The 25009-nt window shown below is 34.8% G+C and overlaps 2 protein-coding genes and 1 long non-coding RNA gene across 3 annotated transcripts; 2 read left to right on the top strand and 1 right to left on the bottom strand.

The window, feature by feature from the left end:
• The first annotated feature begins 1128 nt into the window (after window positions 1-1128).
• On the top strand, window positions 1129-3449 carry LOC138309152 (uncharacterized). Its single transcript, XR_011206204.1, has 3 exons — window positions 1129-1283; window positions 1420-1505; window positions 2018-3449. It is a non-coding gene; the product is annotated as an uncharacterized lncRNA (long non-coding RNA).
• Window positions 3450-5645: 2196 nt separating this feature from the next.
• LOC138308424 (sialin-like) lies at window positions 5646-18634 on the top strand. Its single transcript, XM_069249400.1, has 11 exons — window positions 5646-5911; window positions 7565-7758; window positions 8472-8705; window positions 9821-9908; window positions 10195-10290; window positions 10755-10882; window positions 11011-11160; window positions 11880-12012; window positions 15332-15487; window positions 17516-17601; window positions 18119-18634. The coding sequence occupies exons 1-11, from the start codon at window positions 5830-5832 to the stop codon at window positions 18329-18331; spliced, it is 1560 nt and encodes a 519-aa protein (XP_069105501.1). The 5' UTR covers window positions 5646-5829; the 3' UTR covers window positions 18332-18634.
• LOC138308422 (uncharacterized) lies at window positions 18633-24334 on the bottom strand. The gene is made up of 5 exons (XM_069249399.1): window positions 23268-24334; window positions 22302-22901; window positions 21083-21232; window positions 20471-20611; window positions 18633-19847 (listed from the first exon to the last, which is right to left on the bottom strand). The coding sequence occupies exons 1-5, from the start codon at window positions 24019-24021 to the stop codon at window positions 19396-19398; spliced, it is 2097 nt and encodes a 698-aa protein (XP_069105500.1). The 5' UTR covers window positions 24022-24334; the 3' UTR covers window positions 18633-19395.
• Between the last annotated feature and the right edge of the window lie 675 nt (window positions 24335-25009).

Here is a 25009-nt window from a genome sequence, read left to right on the forward strand (position 1 = left end):
GTAAAATATTATACATATTATATTCATATACATGAACAAAATACAGAAGTTTGATATATTACACAGGTAAAATATTATACATATCATATCTATATACATGAACAAAATGCAGAAGTTTGATATAACACAAGTAAATTATTATTTAATGATGCGATTAAATACCATCATCCAATTATATTTTGTACAATATCATAAAGCTTGCAATACCTTTAAAAGTCACCAGTATTAAAAGGACAACATTTACGTAATTAAGACAAGCACAGAAAACCGATGTATGCTCTTGTTACTCCTATATTTTGTTCCAATTTATATATTAATCCTAGCCTGACTATAATTACTCTATAAAATATCATTTGTCGTTAATATGTTCGTAGGACGGACTACTGATGGCTATCCCCAATGTCCTGGCGTGGATAACAAGTGTATTTGGGAGTCGCCTAGCAGACACTATCAGGAATAGACAGTATTTATCAACAACAGTCGTACGAAAGCTGTTCACCGCTTTAGGTAGTTCAATTCCTGTCAACCTTTCTTTAGAAATATAATGATATAATCTGGTTAATGTACGATGTACTGTCAACAGAACTTATACAGATAGAACAGAGAAAACCTTCGGTCATCAATATTTTACTCTATAGCATAACTAGGCCTCTTCATACCAGACAGGTGGTGTTAAGTAAATACATGGTATATTGACAAGGAAATGGTATATACGCAGATATTCTTTTACGTTTGTGTTTGAATTTTACGTGCGTTGGCCAGCAAGTGTCATTACACTTCTGTAATTACATTATTTATCCACATACTATATAAGAATCCTAAATTTACTGAACGATAATGAATCTGCATCCTAATGTAATTCATATAAATTGTCCTTTGGGTACATATACATTGTATACATAATGTATAACAGTTTTTTAACGGTGTCGTTATATATCAATAGTTTATTTATCACGATGACAATATCATTTAATTTTATAATAGTCCAGTGCTGCTGTCTGTAGAGTGTTTAAACGATACATGATCTACTAATAAGTGTATAGAAATTTTTATCCTTAAACAGAAATTTCGAAAGGGGCGGTAATACTTATAAGTACAGATTATTTTTATTTGCTCGTGATTTTTAGGAGTTGTACCCGCTGCGTTGTGTTTGTCATTGATACAACTAGCTGGATGTGAACATCTGTATGTGGTTGCGTTGATCGTCATCGGAAATGGGATGGCAGGATTCTATCAAGTGGGATTAGCCGTCAACATATTAGATATTGGTTTTAACTTCTCAGGTAGGGATTTCATCACCTAAAATAATATTACTGGTTTAATCGCAATTAACATGCGGTACGTGTTTAAAGTCATAGTATCATAAATTTATCTTATTTAGAAGGATAGTTAAATTAGTGTTATATTAAATATTTACAGGTATACTGATGGGCTTAGCTAACTTTGCAAGTAATGTCCCTGGAATTATCTCCCCTTACTTTGTTGGATTAATGACAAACAACAATGTAAGTAATGTTTTTCTCAGGTGATCACAACTGTATAACCATTTAATGTTAAACCCCTTTTTATATAAATGCCTACTTTCAAATACATGTATTTAGCTGTATCTATAATTTTAACTAATACGCCTAAAATCTTTTAGAAATGTATGTAATAATTCATATTAAGTCTTGGATATTCAATACTCACCAATGAAAATGTTGTATATCATAAGCCTCAAACTACGCTCAACAGAACAGGTTTATTGTTCTTTGTAATTTGTTTTGCAAATATTGTTTGCTTGTTATTCCACATTGTTGTTTTTTTTTCAAAAAGACGTTTAAATTTAGGTTATTGACGTTTTTAAAATATTTTTTTTTAAATAGTTAAAGTAATTTCTTATTTTTGTGTTCTCGGTCTTAAACAAACACATCATTTACAACTGTATTTCTGCAAAGAAAATTACATACAAAAAAGAATGATTCTACCATTAAACCATACAGTCAACACACCTTTAATAGTTTTGTTTTCTGACCAGGACACTATGTCGCAGTGGACGACGATATTCTATGTGTCTATGGCAGCCTATGCATTAGGTTTGGTGATATTCCTGTTGTTCGCCAAAGGGGAGGAGGAACCATGGAACAGACCGCCTGAAGACAACAGTGATAATTTTATAACTATACAAAAGTCACCTGTCACTGGTGATACATCGACGCAAGTAAAATACGCTGACTAGTACGGATTTTAACATAAACATCGTCTAAAGTAAAATACACGGACTCGTACAGATTTTAACGTAGACATCGACTAACTTAAAATACACGGACTCGTACGGATTTTAACATAAACATCGTCTAACTTAAAATTCACGGACTCGTGCGGATTTTAGCATTTACTAAAGTAAAATACGCTGACTCGTACGGATTTTAACATAAATATCGTCTAAAATAAAATACACGGACTCGTACAGATTTTAACATAAACATCGACTAACTTAAAATACACGGACTCGTACGGATTTTAACATAAACATCGACTAACTTAAAATACAGGGACTCGTGCGGATTTTAACATAGACATCGTCTAACTTGAAATACACGGACTCGTACGAATTTTAACATAGACATTTACTAAAGTAAAAAACGCTGACTCGTACAGATTTTTTACATAGACATCGTCTAAAATAAAATACACGGACTCAGACAGATTTTAACATAAAAATCGTCTAAAGTAACATATACGCACTCGTACGGATTTTAACATAGACATCGACTAACTTAAAATACACGGACTCGTACGGATTTTAACATAAACATCGTCTAACTTAAAATACACGGACTCGTACGGATTTTAACATAAACATCGACTAACTTAAAATACACGGACTCGTACGGATTTTAACATAAACATCGTCTAACTTAAAATACACGGACTCGTACGGATTTTAACATAAACATCGTCTAACTTGAAATACACGGACTCGTACGGATTTTAACATAAACATCGTCTAAAGTAAAATACACGGACTCGTACAGATTTTAACATAGACATCGACTAACTTAAAATACACGGACTTGTACGGATTTTAACATAAACATCGTCTGAAGTAAAATACACGGACTCATACGGATTTTAACATAGACATCGACTAAAGTGAAATACGCGGACTCGTACGGAATTAACATAGACATATATTAAAGTAAGCTACTGTTGACGAATGTGGCCAATGAGGGCAAAGCTTTAGATTTCAGCAATGGATGAGTAATCAACGTGTGTATTGATCCAGGCTTTTAAAGAGATTTTTTTTCAGGTTGATTGTTTATGGAATAGTCACTAACATGAAGATATTTTAGAACAACATTATCAAATACCACGTGTACGTCATTATTTCCATGACCAACGTTCGTTACTTAATTATAATAAAACAAACGCACAACTTTGACCTTTTAAAACTTCTTTGTAGTATTATTACCTAATAAACTTGGAATTTGTTTGATGCTATTGTTATGGGATTTATTCCTTATCCGTTTAGTCTAGTCCCAAGTACTGTCTTTTCAGTAACATTAATTATATTCTTAGCATTCTCGTATGAACTAATTGTTATTACACTTCGATGTATGACATCATTTCTCCTCATATTGACTTTTACCTCATTTCCTATGATATATTCCTGTATGGTCTTGTCAGATTATAAAATAACAATGGTTTAAACTTGAGACTTTACCTAAATAATGAAAATATTCAAGTTTTATAAGATGAAATGAGACATTATAACGTTTAGATACTGCAAATATCATGTTCTTGTTATGGTTGAAAAAATCCATTCAAAAAGTTATGTACCACATTACCAATTGCCATATAACTCAAACTCACGTTCCTGGGATACCTTCCCCTGCGAGATGTTGTTGAATAATTCATGAACATTCATGAATAAAATTCATGAATATTCCTCAATTATTCATAAATATTTTCATGCAATTCATGAACTTAAAAGTTCATGAATAATTTAGGGGAAAATATTCCATGAACATTCATTAATCCTTTCATTCATAAATTCATGAACGTTCATGAATAATATAACAACCCATTCATGAAAATTCATAAAAAGATCTAGAATATTTAAGGAATATTCATGAACTAAAAACCATCATGAATGATTATGAATGTTTATTCATGACAATTCATGAGTTATTCATGAACTACAACTCGCAGCAGTATGCACAAACAATTCCTGAATATTCATGAAACTTCATGAACTGAAAAAATTCATGAATATTCATGAACTTCAGTCGTGTTCATGAAGTTTATGAATGCAAGTTGAAGTAAGTGGAGTCTGAATTTCATGAACTCTATATTGGGGATCCAAAATTGAAATTTTCTATCAAGCCAATGACAATACTATTGGGATCAATTCAATATTGACGAAACAAATTCTTATGCTAATAGGTATAATATACATAATATATAACATCAGAAGAGTTTAACATGAAACCATCAACAGTTTACTGTGTTCATAAAATGTTCATACTCTCACAGATAAGTGCTATTAAAATTTGTTTTCAGTGATACGCAGCAATCAATTTCATAATACATTCGAAGTTATGACCAAAATAAACCTATAGTTGTAAAGCATGATAGTTAATATGGCCAATTTGATTAAATAGCAATTGACAAAATTCCAGAAACAAATATATATGCATATTTGCTATAGCAATATCAGTGTGTAACAATTTCATGTTAAAAAAGAACTGCAGATAAATCAAAACTTACTGAAAAGTGTTCATCTGTGCTTACAGAAATTCAGAAATGGAATAATTTGCTCACTAATGTGTCAAATCTTCCATTTTAAGATGAATAATGTTTCCCCTTCCACACGCCAGCAGATACAGCAGCCATTTTGGATTGCGACTGTTTTGGCGGGAAATGCATATATAAGTCGTGTGATTTTGAATGTGGTCATGTGACAGGTCATGTGACTTCAGTGGATATTCATTAAGTTTCATCAAAATGAATGTAATAGCAAGAATAATTCATGGAGTTTTATACATAACTGATATTCATTAAAATTCTCAAAAATGAATGAAACATTTTCTTTTATTTTCAGGAATTTTAATGAATATCAGTCAGGCATAAAAGTCATGCATAATTTTTGACACAATCATTATGAACAATCATGAATGTTTATGGATTCTAAAAACTTTAGAAGAGTTCATGAGAGTCATTTGATGAATATTCATGAACTTTTTTTTCATGAACCACAATCTGCTGATATTCTTAAAAGTAAAGTTCATGAATCATTCATGAATATTCATGATGTCATGAATACCATCTCGCAGGGGTGCTATTGTTCTAGTTCAAACAATGCTACTGTCGTTATGCTATAAAACATAACATCCTCTGGAATCGCAAACACAGCAAATACGAGGTACACAATATACATTTTGTTATTCTCCTAAATCCTAGGTTACTTTCCTTCCTACTTCTGTTCTTCCTGGCCTCAAACTGTCCATTATCATGACTTATCTACAGTTTTTGGTATTTCTCCTATAATAAAATATAACATTCTCTTAGATAGCAAACAGAGCAATTTCGAGATATACATTATATATATTGCTAATCTCCTATTCTCTAGGTTATTCCCCTTACTTCTTTTATCTGTATGCATATTCACACATTGAGATGTACATACCAGCTATGGATTATGTATATTAGATAACATTACGTGTTTGTATAAGATATACATAACACAACAGACAATTTTGTTGTCAAACATGTAACCTGTATTTGAGTGCGAGGAGTAAAGAGGATTGGTCTAAGGATGCAAAACGTTGTCAATTAATTATAACAATGTCATCCATAAATAGAAAGGACGAGAAAGAAAATCTAATACAGAGCAGAACAGCGCACAGAACAGATAAACAACATCAAGGTAAATATATATATATATATATTTATAGTATTTAGTGAATGTTTATACACATTGTTTATCTACTCGAGATAGGCGGTAAGATGAAGATCTATATATGTTCCTAAACGCAGTAAAATTTCATTGAATTCTTATATGAGTTGATGGGGTTGACAATTTGTTTTAAAAAGTAAGGATTGCAATTATAATTGTACGGTTTCATATTGTTACTAGGTAGTTTACTGTTGTGCTTATTGTGAGCCATTGAAGCATTCCTGTTTGTTCACAATATATTTATTCCATGGATGCATCTTCAACACAATACAAAGTAATATGAATATGATGATGAGGAAAGTAGTGTACTTATACAACGTTCTTTTCATCATCTAATCCAACTAGCTGATACTACATAGCCTATATATAGAGATATCAGAGATAAACTGGAGGTCAAAGTGTTAGGTCCCATGATTATAGACGTAACAGTGTATAAAAACGGAAGTGGAGAATGTAGAAGGTAGAGAGTGAAAAATAAACATAAACATACTTATGTTTTTAATACAGAATTTATATCATCGTTCAATATATACCCTGTGATTAATTGATATTAAAACAATGTCGAAATCATCATAAAGTACGAGTATACAGTCAATGAAACAGTCAAACACACCAGCAATTGAGTTTTATTTCTTAAAATGTGAGATTTATATATAAAGCAAACAAAATTTCAAATATTTTGCAATATTTGTATCACACGTTATTCTTTAAATTGCCTTTGGATCCTTAGCAAAATGCTATTGTAGAGAAAATATGAACAAATAAATTGGCTTTGATTATCTATAGTAATGACGAAAGCAATGATGTACCGAATAAACACAGTATAGTGGTGGAAATACGGAATCATTAATTATCATTTTTAACAATTATCAAGCTTATATAGAAATCAAAAAGAATATGAAAAAAATTATTGCTTAAAATTATCATTACATGTAATGAGAAAAAAATGATACGTTTAATATCCACAGTATACATGTAGTTGTATTGTTATGTGTATGAAATATAGAGTAATGTCATTATCTAGCCCCTGTAGTATTAGCTTAGTCCTTTAATCATAACAGTTCAATGTCGTCCCTATCTATTAATACTAGTTCATATTTGTATAATAGTCTTTATGATATGTAGGGCAATAAATATGACAGGTTATACTGATTGTATTCAGCTTTTGTTACAACTGTTCTTGTAAGATGTGGTTGAGTGGTTAAGATGGTCCGAAATATTACCGCGACCTCTCCACATCTGGGTCGCAAGTTCTAATCCAATGTGGGGCAGATGTCTGGTACTGACCGCTGGTCGGTAATTTTTCCCTGTGTACTCCGGTTTTCCTCTCTCATAGAACCTGGCACGTCCTTACATGACCCTTTCTGTTAATAGGACGTAAAAGTAAACTAAACAAACCAAACAAAGTTTTGGTACGAAGCGTCACACTTTCTAATCTAGATGATATATATACAATGGTCTATGAACTTCACTAAATAATAATGTATTTCATTGATGAATATATTGCAGGTCTTCATCTATAATCTGTGAATTCAGAATATATTTATTTATCTGAATGATAACCACCTTATCAAAACACTTACTTACGATCATTTGTTTATCCTTTAGTAATTGTATCTACAGGCTATGGTACACGTCATACGTTTACGATTCTGTCCTTCATTGGATACTTCAATCTCTACACCATGCGATTTAACATGAGTGTCGCCATAGTTTCCATGGCGAATCATACAGATCCCAAGTCCGATGATAACAGTACAGATAATGATGTATGCCCTGGGCCTAGTTTAAATAGCACAAAAACACCAACCAACAAGGTAATATGTATGTCAAGCTTTATAAAGTTAATCAAATGAGAAAAAATGATTTTAAAAGTCAAAACCTATCCATTCGATATACAGTAAATCATGGTTAAAGTTAACATGTGGGAACCGATGAAATCAATTTGTTATAAGCATAATTAGTTATATACAAATTATGTCGACATCATTTAGTCGTAAGTCGAGGGCGAACTCGATGGCAGTGCATGATACATTATAACCATGTATTCGTCGTAAGCGAGTTTTACTACAGACTATCGTGGTGTGATGTGTAGCATTTAAAACCTTGATTTTCTATATGAAAGTCCGGATTTCGTTCTGTTTTACGATGAAAACGGTATCAATGTTTTAGTGTTTTACTTGAACTAGTATATGCGAGTAGTTTTGTAAGGCAAATTATGAATATAAATCTATTAAGTTATCATTTATTTATTTCCTTTATCTTCTTGTATTTTTTAGTGTTAATTCCATATCATATGCTTACATTCTGTTTGTCAACAATTCTTGTGTTCACATCATTGCCTAATATCTATTATACACTGTAATCCATATTGTACGGACTTACGTTTGAAACGATCCAATCGTATCTGAAATAAAACAGTTGATATCAATTCTAAAAACCGTTATCATACATACAGGACATGTAGGATAACAGGGAAGTATGTCATGAATTGAAAATATAGTGATTTATTGAATTTGGTAATACACAGGCTGCCCCATTCGATTGGGATGAAAGTACACAGGGATTGGTCCTCAGTTCCTTTTTCTATGGTTACCTCGCCACACAGATACTGGGAGGGTTCTTGGCCACAAAGTTTGGAGGAAAACGTATATTCGGCTACGGTATACTAGTAACCGCCATTCTTTCCCTAGTTACACCAGAGGCTGCCAGGGTCGGGACTTGGGCGCTGATTGTCGTTCGGGTGATCGAAGGCTTAGCTGAAGTAGGTATGATTTTATTATTGCTTTTCTGCGAATAGTTAAACAAACTGTGTGTTATATGATTTCATGCAATCGAATATTTAATTTTGTGACTAATGTTTAAGATATTCGTATTCTAATATTATGTGGAAAATTAGTAGTAAATTAAATGTCAATAATAATAGTGTGAGAAACGTTTTATTGGATTAGTACTTCATTCAATGGAGAGATAAGTGTGAACAATGAGCTAAACTTTTACTTGGTTTTTTTCACAGTAGAAACAGTCAAATTCTTTCCTACATGTGTGTCAGGTGTACGGACTATGTTCACGGGATCATGTGTATCTCCTTAATTTATCATTTACTTGGGCAGACCGAGAAATATGTTTTACGTTATGCACAGAAAAATTCACATCGTGTCAAGCATTTTATTATTTTATAGCCTGTGTTCTTTCAAAGTATGGCATATTAACAGATATGATACTCAATAAATGTTCATTCATAATTTGCATTTTCTAACGTAAATAACACATATCAAGGTGTCTAATTGGGGCTCGCACCAATGAAACGAGTGTTAATGAGATAACCTGCCTTGTTCTGTGACAAAGAGCTTCAAATAACTTTTGACAGAAACGAATTGTGCTGTGATTAAAGTAGGGTAAACTATTCTGTGTATAGATTTATTGTTTTTCTAAGGGGAAATACATCTACACATCTACCTATATGACATCGTCGTCATCAAAAACATATGTTGATAGAGATTTATGTACTGGAAGACTGTCCATAAACACAATGAAATGACAGTATTTGTTATACAAACTAGGTGATTGCTTTTGAACTTTCAATATTTGTGTTTTGGTTATATTTATGTTTTACTCTATTTAACAACATTGTTTTTATATTGGAACATAGTTTTTGAGACTTCCCAAAATTATACACGCTCCATGGCCACTGCTTCAACGATATTTCAGAAAACTGTGTATGTGCTCATGCAATCATACATGACCATCGACACTTGTCGCAATTGAGAAAAAAATTCAGCTTTGATTAAACATTGTTCATCGATAGCTAAGTAATTATTAATCGGAATATGTGTATTTTCTCTTTTTTTTCAAAATTGTCATTTTATGGTGATGTAGGGGATGACGTTTCCCGCTATGTCCTCTATGCAAGGGAAGTGGACTCCCGAAATGGAGCGAAGTTTTCTTCCAGTTATTGCAAATTCTGGTAAATAGACATTGGCGAAGCAATATATTATAAATGATACAGATAACACCAAAGTAATTAAAGAATATCCTCCAAAGTTTCATATGATGTCGAGACATTTTATCTCCTTTCATAAAACAAATTTTGATATTTTTGTCAAATATTTCAAGGAGGAAACATTACTGGAGAGATATTTTTACATACATGATTTGTACTAATTTGTTATTATTTACTTCTCCCGGTGCTATTATATTTTTATATATTTATTTATGATTACGATGTATAATTTATATGAATGATGTTTCAGGGGCTACATTTGGTAGTGTGATAGTTTTACCAGTAACTGGTTTCCTTTGTGACAGTAATTTCCTGGGAGGATGGCCCTCTGCCTTCTATGTCTTTGGTAATAAAACAGTTTTATTATTATTATTTTTTTGCGATTTCATTACTGGCATGGACCAGAAATATAATTTGTATGCCAAATATCTGATGCATAATATCAAATATAGGATTTCTTACATATTATAATCCTGAGTTGGTATATATCAAGTATATTTTAGTTAAAGTTTCACATATATGTGCATTTATATCACGTAAGCTGTTAGTAACTAAACAAACTATTCAATTTATGTAAGCATGAAACTACGTTCTTTGGAGATTTATGGTCTTTTTATTCTCCAATGATTGCACATAAATTTGATGACGCGCGTTAGCACACAATGATTATTTAAAGATAATTTGATATATTTTATGATAATTAAGCGTTTAAATTTTCTTGTCAGAAATGTAGGACCATGTTTAATGCTTATATCTCTGTTTTCTCATATTTTGCTATCCAACTAGTAATATTCATTGTTTGTTGTCTAGGTGCTGTGAGCATAGTGTGGTTTATATTCTGGCACTTTTTGATTTATGAGACCCCTTCTGATCATCCGAGGATTACAGCAGCCGAGAAAATTTACATTGAAAGTACAGCGTCTGAAAAGAGAGCACAGGTAATTTGAAATACATTGAAAGGTCTTGTTTTGTTACACTATTTTTTCCATTGTATCATTTTTTTTATATTGTAATTTGTATCATAGTGTTTTATTATTCCATTTTTTATGATTCCTTTCTTTTTTAGAACTACCCAACTCCCTGGAGGGCGATACTTACATCCTCTGCCATGTGGGCGATCATACTACTGGGCATATTAAACTCCTGGGGAGGCTATATTACGAACACCTCACTGCCTATATACATGAACAAAATACAGAAGTTTGATATCACACAGGTAATATCTTTAATTTCATTATCTGAATTATTTCATATTGTCTATAATACCACTATAAATATCCCACATGTAAAAGTAATAGTTATTACCATGTTGTCCAGGTATCACCACATATATTGCGTAAAACTTTGCGTTGTAATGGCTCTTTGGTGGGGTTTAATATTATATAATATATAATTTTAAAATGGACCAAGACATAATGCTTCTATATGCATGACATAAATAAAACCTATAATATCAATTAGTAAATTAGTATACCGAACTGTTGAGGACACTGGCAGTACGTCAGATATTGTGAAAGTAGTAGAAAAATGCACATTACGTTTCAATCAGTTAAGTTGAATGTTTTTTCATAATATTATAAAAAAAATATAATTCTACTTCCAATATATATGTATGTAAGCATAAAAAAGGGAGATAAATAGTATGTGTAATATACCTTAAAAACACATTGTCGCAATAATAGCTCTACAAAGCTAATATTGTAATGTTATTCAATATGCGAGCGTATTTTAAAAATGCTGGGAGTATAATGTTTTCTAAATTATAACTTTTTTCTACCTCAATACGTCGTGTTATTCCACTGTCAGGCCATTGTTTAAATGTGCTGGGTGTTGGATAAATATATTGTGGAATTATTACACACTTTTAAGTTGAATTTAAAATAACTTACTCGTGTGAAATACATTCCATATTCAATCCCTATTTTATGCCATTAGGATGGCCTACTGATGGCCCTCCCCAATATCCTGGTATGGATCACCAGCGTCACTGGGAGTTACGTGGCCGATATCATCAGAAAGAAACGATGTCTGTCAACCACAGCTGTCAGGAAAATGTTCACCACTATAGGTAAAATATAGGGAAAATACACTGTAACACGTCAACCACAGCTGTCAGAGAGATGTTCACCACTATAGGTAAATACACTGTAACACGTCAACCACAGCTATCAGGAAGATGTTCACCACTATAGGTAAAATACACTGTAACACGTCAACCACAGGTGTCAGAGAGATGTTCACCACTATAGGTAAAATACACTGTAACACGTCAACAGCTGTCAGGAAGATGTTCACCACTATAGGTAAAATACACTGTAACACGTCAACCACAGCTGTCAGAGAGATGTTCACCACTATAGGTAAAATACATTGTAACACGTCAACCACAGCTATCAGGAAGATGTTCTATATGTAAAATACACTGTAACACGACAACCACAGCTATCACTATCAGGAAGATTCACCACTATAGGTAAAATACACTGTAACACGTCAACCACAGCTGTCAGGAAGATGTTCACCACTATAGGTAAAATACACTGTAACACGTCAACCACAGTTGTCAGAGAGATGTTCACCACTATAGGTAAAATACACTGTAACACGTCAACCACAGTTTTCAGAGAGATGTTCACCACTATAGTTAAAATACACTGTAACACGACAACCACAGCTATCACTATCAGGAAGATGTTCAACACTATATGTTAAATACACTGTAACACGACAACCACAGCTATCACTATCAGGAAGATGTTCACCACTATAGGTAAAATACACTGTAACACGTCAACCACAGTTGTCAGAGAGATGTTCACCACTATAGGTAAAATACACTGTAACACGTCAACCACAGCTATCACTATCAGGAAGATGTTCACCACTATATGTAAAATACACTGTAACACGACAACCACAGCTATCACTATCAGGAAGATGTTCAACACTATAGGTAAAATACACTGTAACACGTCAACCACAGCTATCAGGAAGATGTTCACCACTATAGGTAAAATACACTGTAACACGTCAACCACAGCTATCAGGAAGATGTTCACCACTATAGGTAAAATACACTGTAACACGTCAACCACAGTTGTCAGAGAGATGTTCACCACTATAGGTGAAATACACTGTAACACGTCAACCACATTTGTCAGAGAGATGTTCACCACTATAGGTAAATACAACACAGTCAAACACAGCTATCAGGAAGATGTTCACCACTATAGGTAAAATACACTGTAACACGTCAACCACAGTTGTCAGAGAGATGTTCACCACTATAGGTAAAATACACTGTAACACGTCAACCACATTTGTCAGAGAGATGTTCACCACTATAGGTAAAATACACTGTAACACGTCAACCACAGTCACCACTATAGGTAAAATACACTGTAACCGTCAACCACAGTAGAGATGTTCACCACTATAGGTAAAATACACTGTAACACGTCAACCACAATCAGAGAGATGTTCACCACTATAGGTAAAATACACTGTAACACGTCAACCACAGCTTCAGAAGATGTTCACCACTATAGGTAAAATACACTGTAACACGTCAACCACAGTTTCAGAGAGATGTTCACCACTATAGGTAAAAAAGTAACGTCAACACATTCAAGAGTGTTCAATGTAAATACACTGTCTCAACCACAGTTGTCGAGAGAGATGTTCACCACTATAGGTAAAACAACTGTACACGTAACCACATTGTCAGAGAGATGTTCACCATATAGGTAAATACACTGTAAACGTCAACCACATGTCAGATGATGTTCACCACTATAGGTAAAATACACTGTAACACGTCAACCACATTTGTCAGAGAGATGTTCACCACTATAGGTAAAATACACTGTAACACGTCAACCACAGTTGTCAGAGAGATGTTCACCCTATTCACATGAACGTATATGTAATTAATAGTAAAATACACTGTAACTCGTCAACCACAGTTGTCAGAGAGATGTTCACCACTATAGGTAAATACACTGTAACGCGTCAGCCACAGCTGTCAGAGAGATGTTCACTTATAGGTAAAATACACGTAACACGTCAACCACAGTATCAGAAGATGTTCACCACTATAGGTAAAATACACTGTAACACATCAACCACAGCTATCACTATCAGGAAGATGTTCAACACTATATGTAAAATACACTGTAACACGTCAACCACAGTTGTCAGAGATGTTCACCACTATAGGTAAAATACACTGTACCACGTCAACCACAGCTGTCAGAGGGATGTTCACCACTATAGGTGAAATACACTGTAACGCGTCAGCCACAGTTGTCAGAGGGATGTTCACCACTATAGGTAAAATACACTGTAACACATCAACCACAGTTGTCAGAGAGATATTCACCGCTATATGTAAAATACACTGTAACTCGTAAACCACAGTTGTCATAGAGATGTTCACTACTATAGGTAAAATACACTGTAACACGTCAACCACAGCTATCAGGAAGATGTTCACCACTATAGAAAAAATACTCTGTAACACGTCAACCACAGCTATCAGGAAGATGTTCACCACTATAGGTAAAATACACTGTAACACGTCAACCACAGCTATCAGAAAAATGTTCACCGCTATAGGTAAAATACACTATAACACGTCAACCACAGTTGTCAGAGAGATGTTCACCACTATAGGTGAAATACACTGTAACGCGTCAACCACATTTGTCAGAGAGATGTTCACCACTATAGGTAAAATACACTATAACACGTCAACCACAGTTGTCAGAGAGATGTTCAACACTATAGGTGAAATACACTGTAACACGTCAACCACAGCTATCAGGAAGATGTTCACCACTATAGATAAAATACACTGTAACACGTCAACCACAGCTATCAGGAAGATGTTCACCACTATAGGTAAAATACACTGTAACACGTCAACCACAGTTGTCAGAGAGATGTTCACCACTATAGGTAAAATACACTGTAACACGTCAACCACAGTTGTCAGAGAGATGTTCACCACTATAGGTAAAATACACTGTAACACGTCAACCACATTTGTCAGAGAGATGTTCACCACTATAGGTAAAATACACTGTAACACGTCAACCACAGTTGTCAGAGAGATGTTCACCACTATAGGTAAAATACACTGTAACACGTCAACCACAGTTGTCAGAGAGATGTTCACCACTATAGGTAAAATACACTGTAACACGTCAACCACAGTTGTCAGAGAGATGTTCACCACTATAGGTAAAATACACTGTAACACGTCAACCACAGCTATCAGAGAGATGTTCACCACTATAGGTAAAATACACTGTAACACGTCAACCACAGCTATCAGGAAGATGTTCACCACTATAAATTACTATATATCATGTTTTGGTGTTTAGCTTTGGTACCAACCGTGCTTTGCCTACCTCTGATCAAATTGGCCGGATGTGATCACTTCTACGTTGTGCTATTGATCGTATTAGGAAATGGAATGGGAGGATTCCTTATTGTCGGACTGACCGTTAATATACTGGACATAGGCTTTAACTATTCCGGTAAGTATCATTAATATACTGGACATAGGCTTTAACTATTCCGGTAAGTATCATTAATATACTGGACATAGGTAGGTATCATTAATATAGTGGACATAGGTAAGTATCATTAATATAGTGGACAAAGGTAAGTATCATTAATATAGTGGACATAGGTAAGTATCATTAATATACTGGACATAGGTAAGTATCATTAATATAGTGGACATAGGTAAGTATCATTAATATAGTGGACATAGGTAAGTATCATTAATATAGTGGACATAGGTAAGTATCATTTATATAGTGGACATAGGTAAGTATCATTAATATAGTGGACATAGGTAAGTATCATTAATATACTGGACATAGGTAAGTATCATTAATATACTGGACATAGGTAAGTATCATTAATATAGTGGACATAGGTAAGTATCATTAATATACTGGACATAGGTAAGTATCATTAATATACTGGACGTAGGTAAGTATCATTAATATAGTGGACAAAGGTGAGTATCATTAATATAGTGCACAAAGGTAAGTATCATTAATATACTGGACATAGGTAAGTATCATTAATATACTGGACATAGGTAAGTATCATTAATGTAGTGGACATAGGTAAGTATCATTAATATACTGGACATAGGTAAGTATCATTAATATAGTGGACATAGGTAAGTATCATTAATATACTGGACATAGGTAAGTATCATTAATATACTGGACATAGGTAAGTATCATTAATATACTGGACATAGGTAAGTATCATTAATATACTGGACATAGGCAAGTATCATTAATATATTGGACAAAGGTAAGTATCATTAATATACTGGACATAGGCAAGTATCATTGATATAGTGGACAAAGGTAAGTATCATTAATATAGTGGACATAGGTAAGTATCATTTATATAGTGGACATAGGTAAGTATCATTTATATAGTGGACATAGGTAAGTATCATTAATATAGTGGACATAGGTAAGTATCATTAATATAGTGGACGTAGGTAAGTATCATTGATATAGTGGACAAAGGTAAGTATCATTAATATACTGGACATAGGTAAGTATCATTAATATACTGGACGTAGGTAAGTATCATTGATATACTGGACGTAGGTAAGTATCATTTATATAGTGGACATAGGTAAGTATCATTTATATAGTGGACATAGGTAAGTATCATTAATATAGTGGACATAGGTAAGTATCATTAATATACTGGACATAGGTAAGTATCATTAATATACTGGACGTAGGTAAGTATCATTAATGTAGTGGACATAGGTAAGTATCATTAATATACTGGACATAGGCAAGTATCATTAATATATTGGACAAAGGCTTTAACTATTCCAGTAAGTATAATTAGTATGCTGAAAAAAGGTTTTTGCTATTCCGGTAAGTATCATTAATATTTAACCATTCCATTAAGTATAATTAGTATGCTGAAAAAAGGTTTTAGCTATTCCGGTAAGTATCATTAATATTTAAATTCATTAAGTATTAAGTATGCTGAACAAAGGTTTTAGCTATTCCGGTAAGTATCATTAATATTTAACTATTCCATTAAGCATCTTTACATCATTAGTAAACAATATACAGGATGAGGGTTTTGTAAAATTGTTGTACGAATGCTGTCTACTGTAAGTTGGTTGCCAGTGACATTTGATAAATACGGAACTGAACGTGTTTAAGTCAACGATTTTTTTATATTGCCTGGTTTTATTTTCAGATTACATTTCATTTAGTACAATTGTATGTTCTTATTTACATTGATATGCTTCATCTAGCACATTTGCAATATACGTGGTTATCTGCCACGAAGCAAACTCTCTGCCTTAATTTTCAATAGTAACAATAGCATTTTTTCTTTATTATAAGCACGCTTAGTTTACTTACATTTTCTTGATGGATCGACCTCCTCCGTTATATTGTTGCGTACGGTACTGCAGACGGGCGTTCCGAATTCAGTAAATGTTCTATCTATGGTTATCTTTATGTTAGCTTTTTTTCTGATATCGGTGACTTCTTTTACAGGCATATTAATGGGTTTAGCTAACTTTGGCAATAATATACCTGGAGTTATCTCCCCTTACTTTGTGGGATTAATGACAAACAACAACGTAAGTACTTAATTTTGTATCAGATTAAATACACTATATATTTTAAATTTAAGTCTTATTGTCAAATATTCGTACAACAAGGTCCATGAGAAATGGTTTTGTATTAAACCAGTTATCTAGATCCCTTAAATTCTCACTGATATCATTTAAATTGATAAGGTATTATGCTATTGTAAGAGTGATTCGAAAAGCTCTAGAGAAAAGGTAATTTGTTCCACTGGTGCGGGTTCGAATTCGGCCTACAAGACTTAGCTACTACAAATTTATAATGGCGGCGAGCGAGCTATCCATCACTATGTGGCTAGTAACCACAGTAGAAAAATATAGGCAGGTCATAGTGATACCAACTAGAACCAACTTTCATTTGAACCAGTGTATTGCCGATATAAACGCAACTTCCATTGCATTCTTAGACTAATTGTACAAACATTACAGTTAATTTTAACCTTACATCATTTCAGTTCATTTTTCAACAAACAGCGATTTTAAAGTCTCCTCTCGTATTCTTTCTGAGCAGGACACTATGTCGCAGTGGACGACGATATTTTATGTGTCCATGGGAGCCAATATAGCAGGACTGATGATATTTCTGTTGTTCGCTAAAGGGGAGGAAGAACCTTGGAATAGACCGCCTGAAGACAACAGCGATAATTACATAACTATACAACAGTCATCTGTCACTGGTGATACACCGACGCAAGTAAAATACGCAGATACGTTCGGATTTTAACAAAGACATTATGTGTATTAACACTCAACTAAAGTGAAATACACAGAATATATGAGAAATGGTTATCATCTAAACGAGAGTTTGGTTAAACACTGTTTATGTGATGCCAATAACGAGTATGGCATATTATGGGAGTAAAAAAACATCATGTGTGGTTGATTCAAAAATGTTTCTACGAAAGGAAGGGAAATGGATGAATTAATTAAGTAAGTAATGATTATGGACGAATATATATGAATGAATGAATTACAGTGTTTAAATATGTGTTGCATTTCGTCTTTGTGTGTGACAAACAATCGAATAAAGTACACATTTATTAACATTATATGGTTTTGTCACGACGTATATGCCAGTAGCAATACCCCTCTTAACGAATTGCAGTCATATTTTCATAACAATCTTATCACTTCAGTACCCAGAATGCTGACTGACGACCAATTACAATCGGCTGAAAAACTACTTCATTATGTCACCTCCTTTGTGAGACGAACCGGAACAATAACGTACGGTAATTAACAGGGTGTCGATGTCTCATGCACAATGTATGAGCGAGCATTTCGCAGCAAACCCATTGATTGAATGAAATGGTAATCGTTATACTCCTTTACAGACATCGTCGTTTTTCTTTGGTGTAACCCAAAACCCAGACACCTGGAAACAGTTCAAACATAATGTATGCGAAAGAGGCACCGAGAATTTTCAAACCTTAATGAGGACATTTTTGTGTCATTTTTGTTGAAACGAGACTGCTATCTTCTTAGTGACGGTACTTGGTAAAGGTATGTAGGATGATTTAGAAATAAAATTTTCTGCTCTTTCAAACGATTTTTAGCCGCTTTTAGCCGCTAAAGCTAGGCGGGGTATATCTTCTTGTACAATGTAGAATATGATGTTAACGATTTCTGATCTAGACTCCAAAAGCGTCTAAAATGGTCTTTGTGCACTTTTGTAGGTCCAAATTAATATACACTGTTAATTCTCAGATCCCTGTGGTATTAGTGTGAATAACTAGAGAAACGACTGAGTGTTAATATATTTTTGTACAGCAATTAATCTATAGTTTATTATAAAGCCGTCACATTAACATTGCCCATGCCCGCGCCATCCTCGTTGATATTTTCTTCCCTCACTTCCACACTTCCCTTCTCTTTGATATCAATTACAACATCGTTTTCGTTCGGTGGCTTCTCCTTGTTGTCGACGATTCGTTTCTTCGGCATGGCTAACGAAAGTTTTTTCCAGAAGCGATTTATGTTCTTGTTGCTGCCGCCTTTGCCGGGATACTCCAGGTAAGTGACGCACCTGAGGATCTGTTTAAGGTTGGGGTCCATGGTGTCGTTCACGGTTGATATGTCCTCTAGTAACACAGGGATGATCCGATGCTTCCGTTTTAACATCTCGTGCTGTGCTACCTGGTACTCCAGTCTAGTAAACTCACTGTTCACATACCGGGGCGTAAGTATCAGGATGGTTCTTCTGCTCTTGGCAATTGCGTTGATGATGTTATTGGCAATGGCTGCAATTATTAGAAAATGAAAATAAGATTTAAGAAATTACATAGCCATCCAGGATAACAATCAAATTTATTGTTATATCCTTAATTCGCAATTTACTTTCGTGTAAGCATTTGTTTAATATGTTTTAAGTGAAATTGCTATTATTTAAAATTTGATTTTGATGAGCCTACTACGCATGAAACACTATCTGAAAGCCGAACAACTTTGTATTGACTCGATTGAACTGAACAGCAAAAGATTATAGGTCACTTATTTTCAACATTTCAGATTTGAAAACTTTATTTGAGGCATGCACTTTAAAATGCAAATTAAAACAAAATTAAAAGATGTCAAGTTACCTATTTAAGATCCACAAAGAGTTAACTTTGTGATAATACTTAACATTAGTTTTAAAGTACAATTAACCATACATGATGTAGTATTATAAACAGTCTGAAGTTTTAAACAAGTTTAGATCTAGCCAATCACAAATGACGTCACAAAATATTACGCCATTATTGATTGGCTTAGTGTAAACTTTAGCCTAATTTTTTTTTCTGTGCTACTGAAGACAGTTTCGCATAAGATGATCATATACAAACATTTACATTAGAGCCCAACATCTCAATGTGGCAGTACTCACTCTCTCCTGGCACGAAATCCCGGCAATGTAAACAGACAGTGAAGCCGAGTTCCTCCAGTTTCGGTAACAATACATGTAACACGAAGTGCTGGTCCATGTCGGAAGACTTGTAGGATATGAACGAGTCCCATGTCTTCTCGTCTGTAAAACATGACGTAACGATATCTCATCAAACTTAAACTGCCTCATACTTCATAGAGGAAAACACAGCGCAAGTATTAGTGGATTATTATGAAATGAACTGCTTAATGATATAAAAATACAAATAAAACATTATGTGAACTGAATATTTATCATACAATTGCATAACATAAAGACTAAATGATATTAACGTCTGACACATTAAGGTTCGGGATACCATATTTATTTATTTTTCCGAGCAATTGCTTGACATTGTAATGTTGACTTCAAATAACTTAATTTCACCAAATATCAGTGCATTGCAACAGGGCGAGAGTAGTGTGTCGTCACCGGGACTAACCCGCGCCTCCAGACTTACTGGTCCGCGGCTCTACCGACTGATCTAAATTCTGCCTAGCACGATGCTTGAAGGCGAACTATCAGTATTTACAATTAAAACCTATTAGATATGTTAAACCTACTGATACCGACCGTCCTCCTCATACGCCTGGAAGTAGTGGACGATCTTCATCACTATGGTAACCCTGTTTCTCCACATCCAGAAGAATATGATAACTCCCGCCAGAATCAAACTTACTCCCACGATACCAACAGTGATCCACAGTTTCTGCTGGTCTGGTTCTAAAATCAGAATAATTCCTTAATTATAACTTAAAACAAAATCGCCACTCAGTACACGGATACATGGATATTTCGGTACATGACTACACGTATGTATCCCGTCTTTGCAATATTACAGAGTTATCTGCCTTACTATCAATACCTACTCACAAGGGCATATAACTCTAAATATGTACAGACGGAAGAGTACACAAAGCGTTTTGTAATGATAACAACAGTGATTAGGTTTGTGTTCTGTAGCGGGACTGGTCCTGATTTCTCGAAACTAACTTAAGTCAAAAACCGACTTCAGTCATAAATTGAAATATAAGTTACATAAGGAGAAAAATTTAAGTTTTGACTTAAGTCTACACTTTTGTTTCGAGAAATCGGGGCCTGGACTGGGGCGAACATCAGCGTCCAGGTAGCTCAATTGACAGGGCATTTGACTAGTTTTCGGCGGTCCCAGGTTCGAACAACAGTCTGATCGTGACGTTTCTCCTCTTCTGTTACAAACTTGGCGTCATACAAAAAACCCACGGAGGTGGTATCAAGATCTCGTGTGTCTTAAATGCAGATACTTTGAGAAACGAGGGAGACGTGTAGCACCAGGCTAGTGTTCGGAGGTCACGAGTTAGAATCCAAGTCTGAGCGCTACATTTCACCTCTCCTGTTAGAGCTTATCTACATATGATGGGTATGTTGGTACTTAAGTTAGCTTACGCTACAATGTATGTACACGTGGTTTGATATCATCCGCGGTCTAATTTAAAGGTAAATGTATCGCATTGTTATCACCGGAGGAAAACCCTCAAAAACTAGACATTTCACAACACAGAATTAGTATTGCATAGTATTGTGCATGGCCAGACCGGGCTTCCGAACGACTTATATCAGTTATGCATCCTAGTCAAAGACGATGGACCCGATCCAGAACCGTTACACTGCCGCCCCCAAACCCCCAAACCCCCCTGATATAATACATACAATGTAACCAAGGTCTGATTTCTCCTTCTCCTTAAGTTAGACGTACCACCAACGACAAAAATAAACATCCATGCAGATATTGACAGCTATTATTATACAATACCTGGTTCCTGGGTGGGAAAAGTCACCTTGCTCTCACAAAGGTCTCCTTCGTAGTTTGTGTCACAATGGCAGAATTCGATACCGTCGTCCAGCTCACATCGGCCATGTTCAGAACACTGAAGACAACATTTATAATTACAGAATGGACCACTGCCACCGGGATCACAATTACAACTATACAGCGAGTCTTCGACACTGCAGTAACCGTACTTACAAACGAAATAACTGCAGTTTCTCTCTTCCTGTGGACGCATGTGGTAATTCGTGGCACAAACGTCTGATACGGGAGGAGGAAGATGGTCTGTGGGCATCGTTCTGGTAGATACATTGGTTACCATCTGAGTTGTTATAGCTCGTTTGGTTGTTGAATTCACTGTTTCTCTCGTGGTAATAGAATAAGCAGTTGTTGATGTAAACCTTCCGATTGGTGTTTTGGAGTTAACGTCTGATGGAATATTACTTGGTGTCGTAAGATTGTCGTCTAACTCAGCTCCCAGAGTAGAACGAGTAAGGTTAACACTTGGAGTGACATAATTGTCAAGAGTTGATGTGATCATCTCATTTCGAAGTGTAGGCCCATTTCCTGCTGTCGTGGCCGTTTCTAAAAAAATGCGATCAGCCAACATGACATAACAAGAAATCTAAAATAAAAAATGGTTTCTAATATCGAATAGTTATAATTATATGTAGGAAAAGTTGGATGCGAAATTATAAGCTTTCTGTCTGATCAGAATTCTGATTGTTTTTTTAAAAAAAACTTCAATTTTTGCATGTACTGACATTCAGATGCTCTGATGATAAATACGTGGTAACTAATTGCCAAGAGTAATGTTGTTATTTATAGTTTTCTTTATCGGCTGGACCTGAAAGCTGAACCTAGTGTATACATTTTGTATATTGTTTTGTAATACGGCTCTTCAAGTTCTAGATATGTCAGTGGATAAAACGATTAAATATTTATGCGTACCCGTTGTTGTTGTCATGGAATCCATGTGAAATTCGCAGAGTGTTCCGCCGTAGTTAGTGTCGCAGTGACAGAGCTCCTTGCCCCCGTACACCTCACAGCGTCCGTGTTCTGAGCACTGTAGGCAGCACCTGTCCTTACATAATGGTCCATCTCCTCCCGGATCACACACACAGTCATAGGCATTGTCTTTGACATTACAATACCCATAGCCACACGTGAAAAATAGACACTCCCTTTCTTTTAATGAATGGTATGTGTAATTTGGCGAACACGCATGATCTTCATTGTATGTAAACGATACTGGTTTTTTGGACACATCTCTTTGTGATCGTCCAATCAGCGCTGTAGGTTTAGTTGGCGATGCATTACCATGTACGGATGAGGCCTTGGGAACAGTCCTGTCATAGTAACCATTGACGCGGAACGTTGCCTTAGTGATAGCCCTGTTGGAGTGACCAGTGACGCTGAACGTTGCCTGGGGGATAGTTCTGTTGGGGTGACCAGTGACATTGATCGTTGACTTGTCAGTCTGTATGACATCATTCCGTTGACTACATCTTGGACCGGTGAATAGTGTGGAACATTTACACTGGTAAAGACAGTTTGTCGAGTTTAAGAAGCATGTCCCTCCATTGTGACAGAAGTCTTCGTGACATGGACGTGACGAACTACACACTGATCCATAGGAACAGCCCCACCACAACACACTCGCGACACTGAGTAGCGACAGAACACGTGACATGATGACGAGCATACAAAACTACGTAGGAATTTCAGCTATTTTAAGATTTTTTGAGAAGAAATGGAAATCCGAAATTGTTATTTTTACATCATGATTACAATATTGGCAGTAATAAAACCCGTATCCAATACACAAATGTTGCCATATATACGAACGTGCAAATCCCGTCAAAATAAATACATCTAGTCCACTGTTCTTATAGCGTTACACCCCGACACACTGTCCTTTACAGCGCCGCCAGATACGAGTCCGGCATTAAACCCCGACACACACTGTCCTTTATCTCGCCACAAACGTTATATATCTAAGGAGTTGATACTAATTGTCACATGTATAATGACACATAAGCATATAAACGTGTTGTTTCTATGCACAGGGACACGACCTTTTATATAATAAACTTTATATGTTTTACATGCATGTAAAAAAGCGTATGATTATGGTTCCCTGTGGTTTTGTGGTTTAATTTCGCGACAGGAACCTGCGATTAAGTACTTTTCTATTTGTTGCCGGATGTATAGTACTCAAATAATTGTTTCCTGTTAAAAGTTAAATGTCATGTCGACGAGGTGGTTTCAACTCTTCAGGAAGAAGCACTAAGTGTAAATAAGAACAGCTCGTGCTATTTATCATGATGTTTAAGACGTATTGCACAAGTAACAGTAAAATTAGTCAGGAATGAAAAGACACAATTCTCTTTTATAATAACTTTAAATTCGTTGTGCTATCCTTAATTCACGCTTTCCATTCCTAAACAAATTCGCGAAGATAAACTTTTCCTACATTAAAAGTTGAAAATCCATATCAGTACAAGTTACGTATATTTAATAATTTATATCAAGACTTTCGGGAAATTAAATTGCCCGCAAAACTAATTTGGTTCACAGTATACTGTAGGTCAACATTTTTTCGCAGATACTTAATTTCGCGTTTTCCAGCCTGAAACATTCGTTGGTTTACACTGGGTTACACGTACTGTATAACTTCTCCAAATAAAGGC

Source organism: Argopecten irradians, chromosome 15, assembly GCF_041381155.1.
Source record: "Argopecten irradians isolate NY chromosome 15, Ai_NY, whole genome shotgun sequence".
Lineage (NCBI taxonomy): Eukaryota > Metazoa > Mollusca > Bivalvia > Pectinida > Pectinidae > Argopecten > Argopecten irradians.

Bases quoted from the DNA above. Each gene is read 5' to 3' on its own strand.
- LOC138308422 (XM_069249399.1), bottom strand. From the start codon at position 24,021: ATGCTCGTCATCATGTCACGTGTTCTGTCGCTACTCAGTGTCGCGAGT. The intron at 22,902-23,267 runs GTACGCATAAAT...GCATTTTTTTAG, and splicing joins TTCCATGACAACAACAACGG to AAACGGCCACGACAGCAGGA. The intron at 21,233-22,301 runs GTATTGTATAAT...TTCTGATTTTAG, and splicing joins TTTTCCCACCCAGGAACCAG to AACCAGACCAGCAGAAACTG.
- LOC138308424 (XM_069249400.1), top strand. From the start codon at position 5,830: ATGTCATCCATAAATAGAAAGGACGAGAAAGAAAATCTAATACAGAGC. The intron at 7,759-8,471 runs GTAATATGTATG...GGTAATACACAG, and splicing joins CAAAAACACCAACCAACAAG to GCTGCCCCATTCGATTGGGA. The intron at 15,488-17,515 runs GTAAGTATCATT...CTTCTTTTACAG, and splicing joins CATAGGCTTTAACTATTCCG to GCATATTAATGGGTTTAGCT.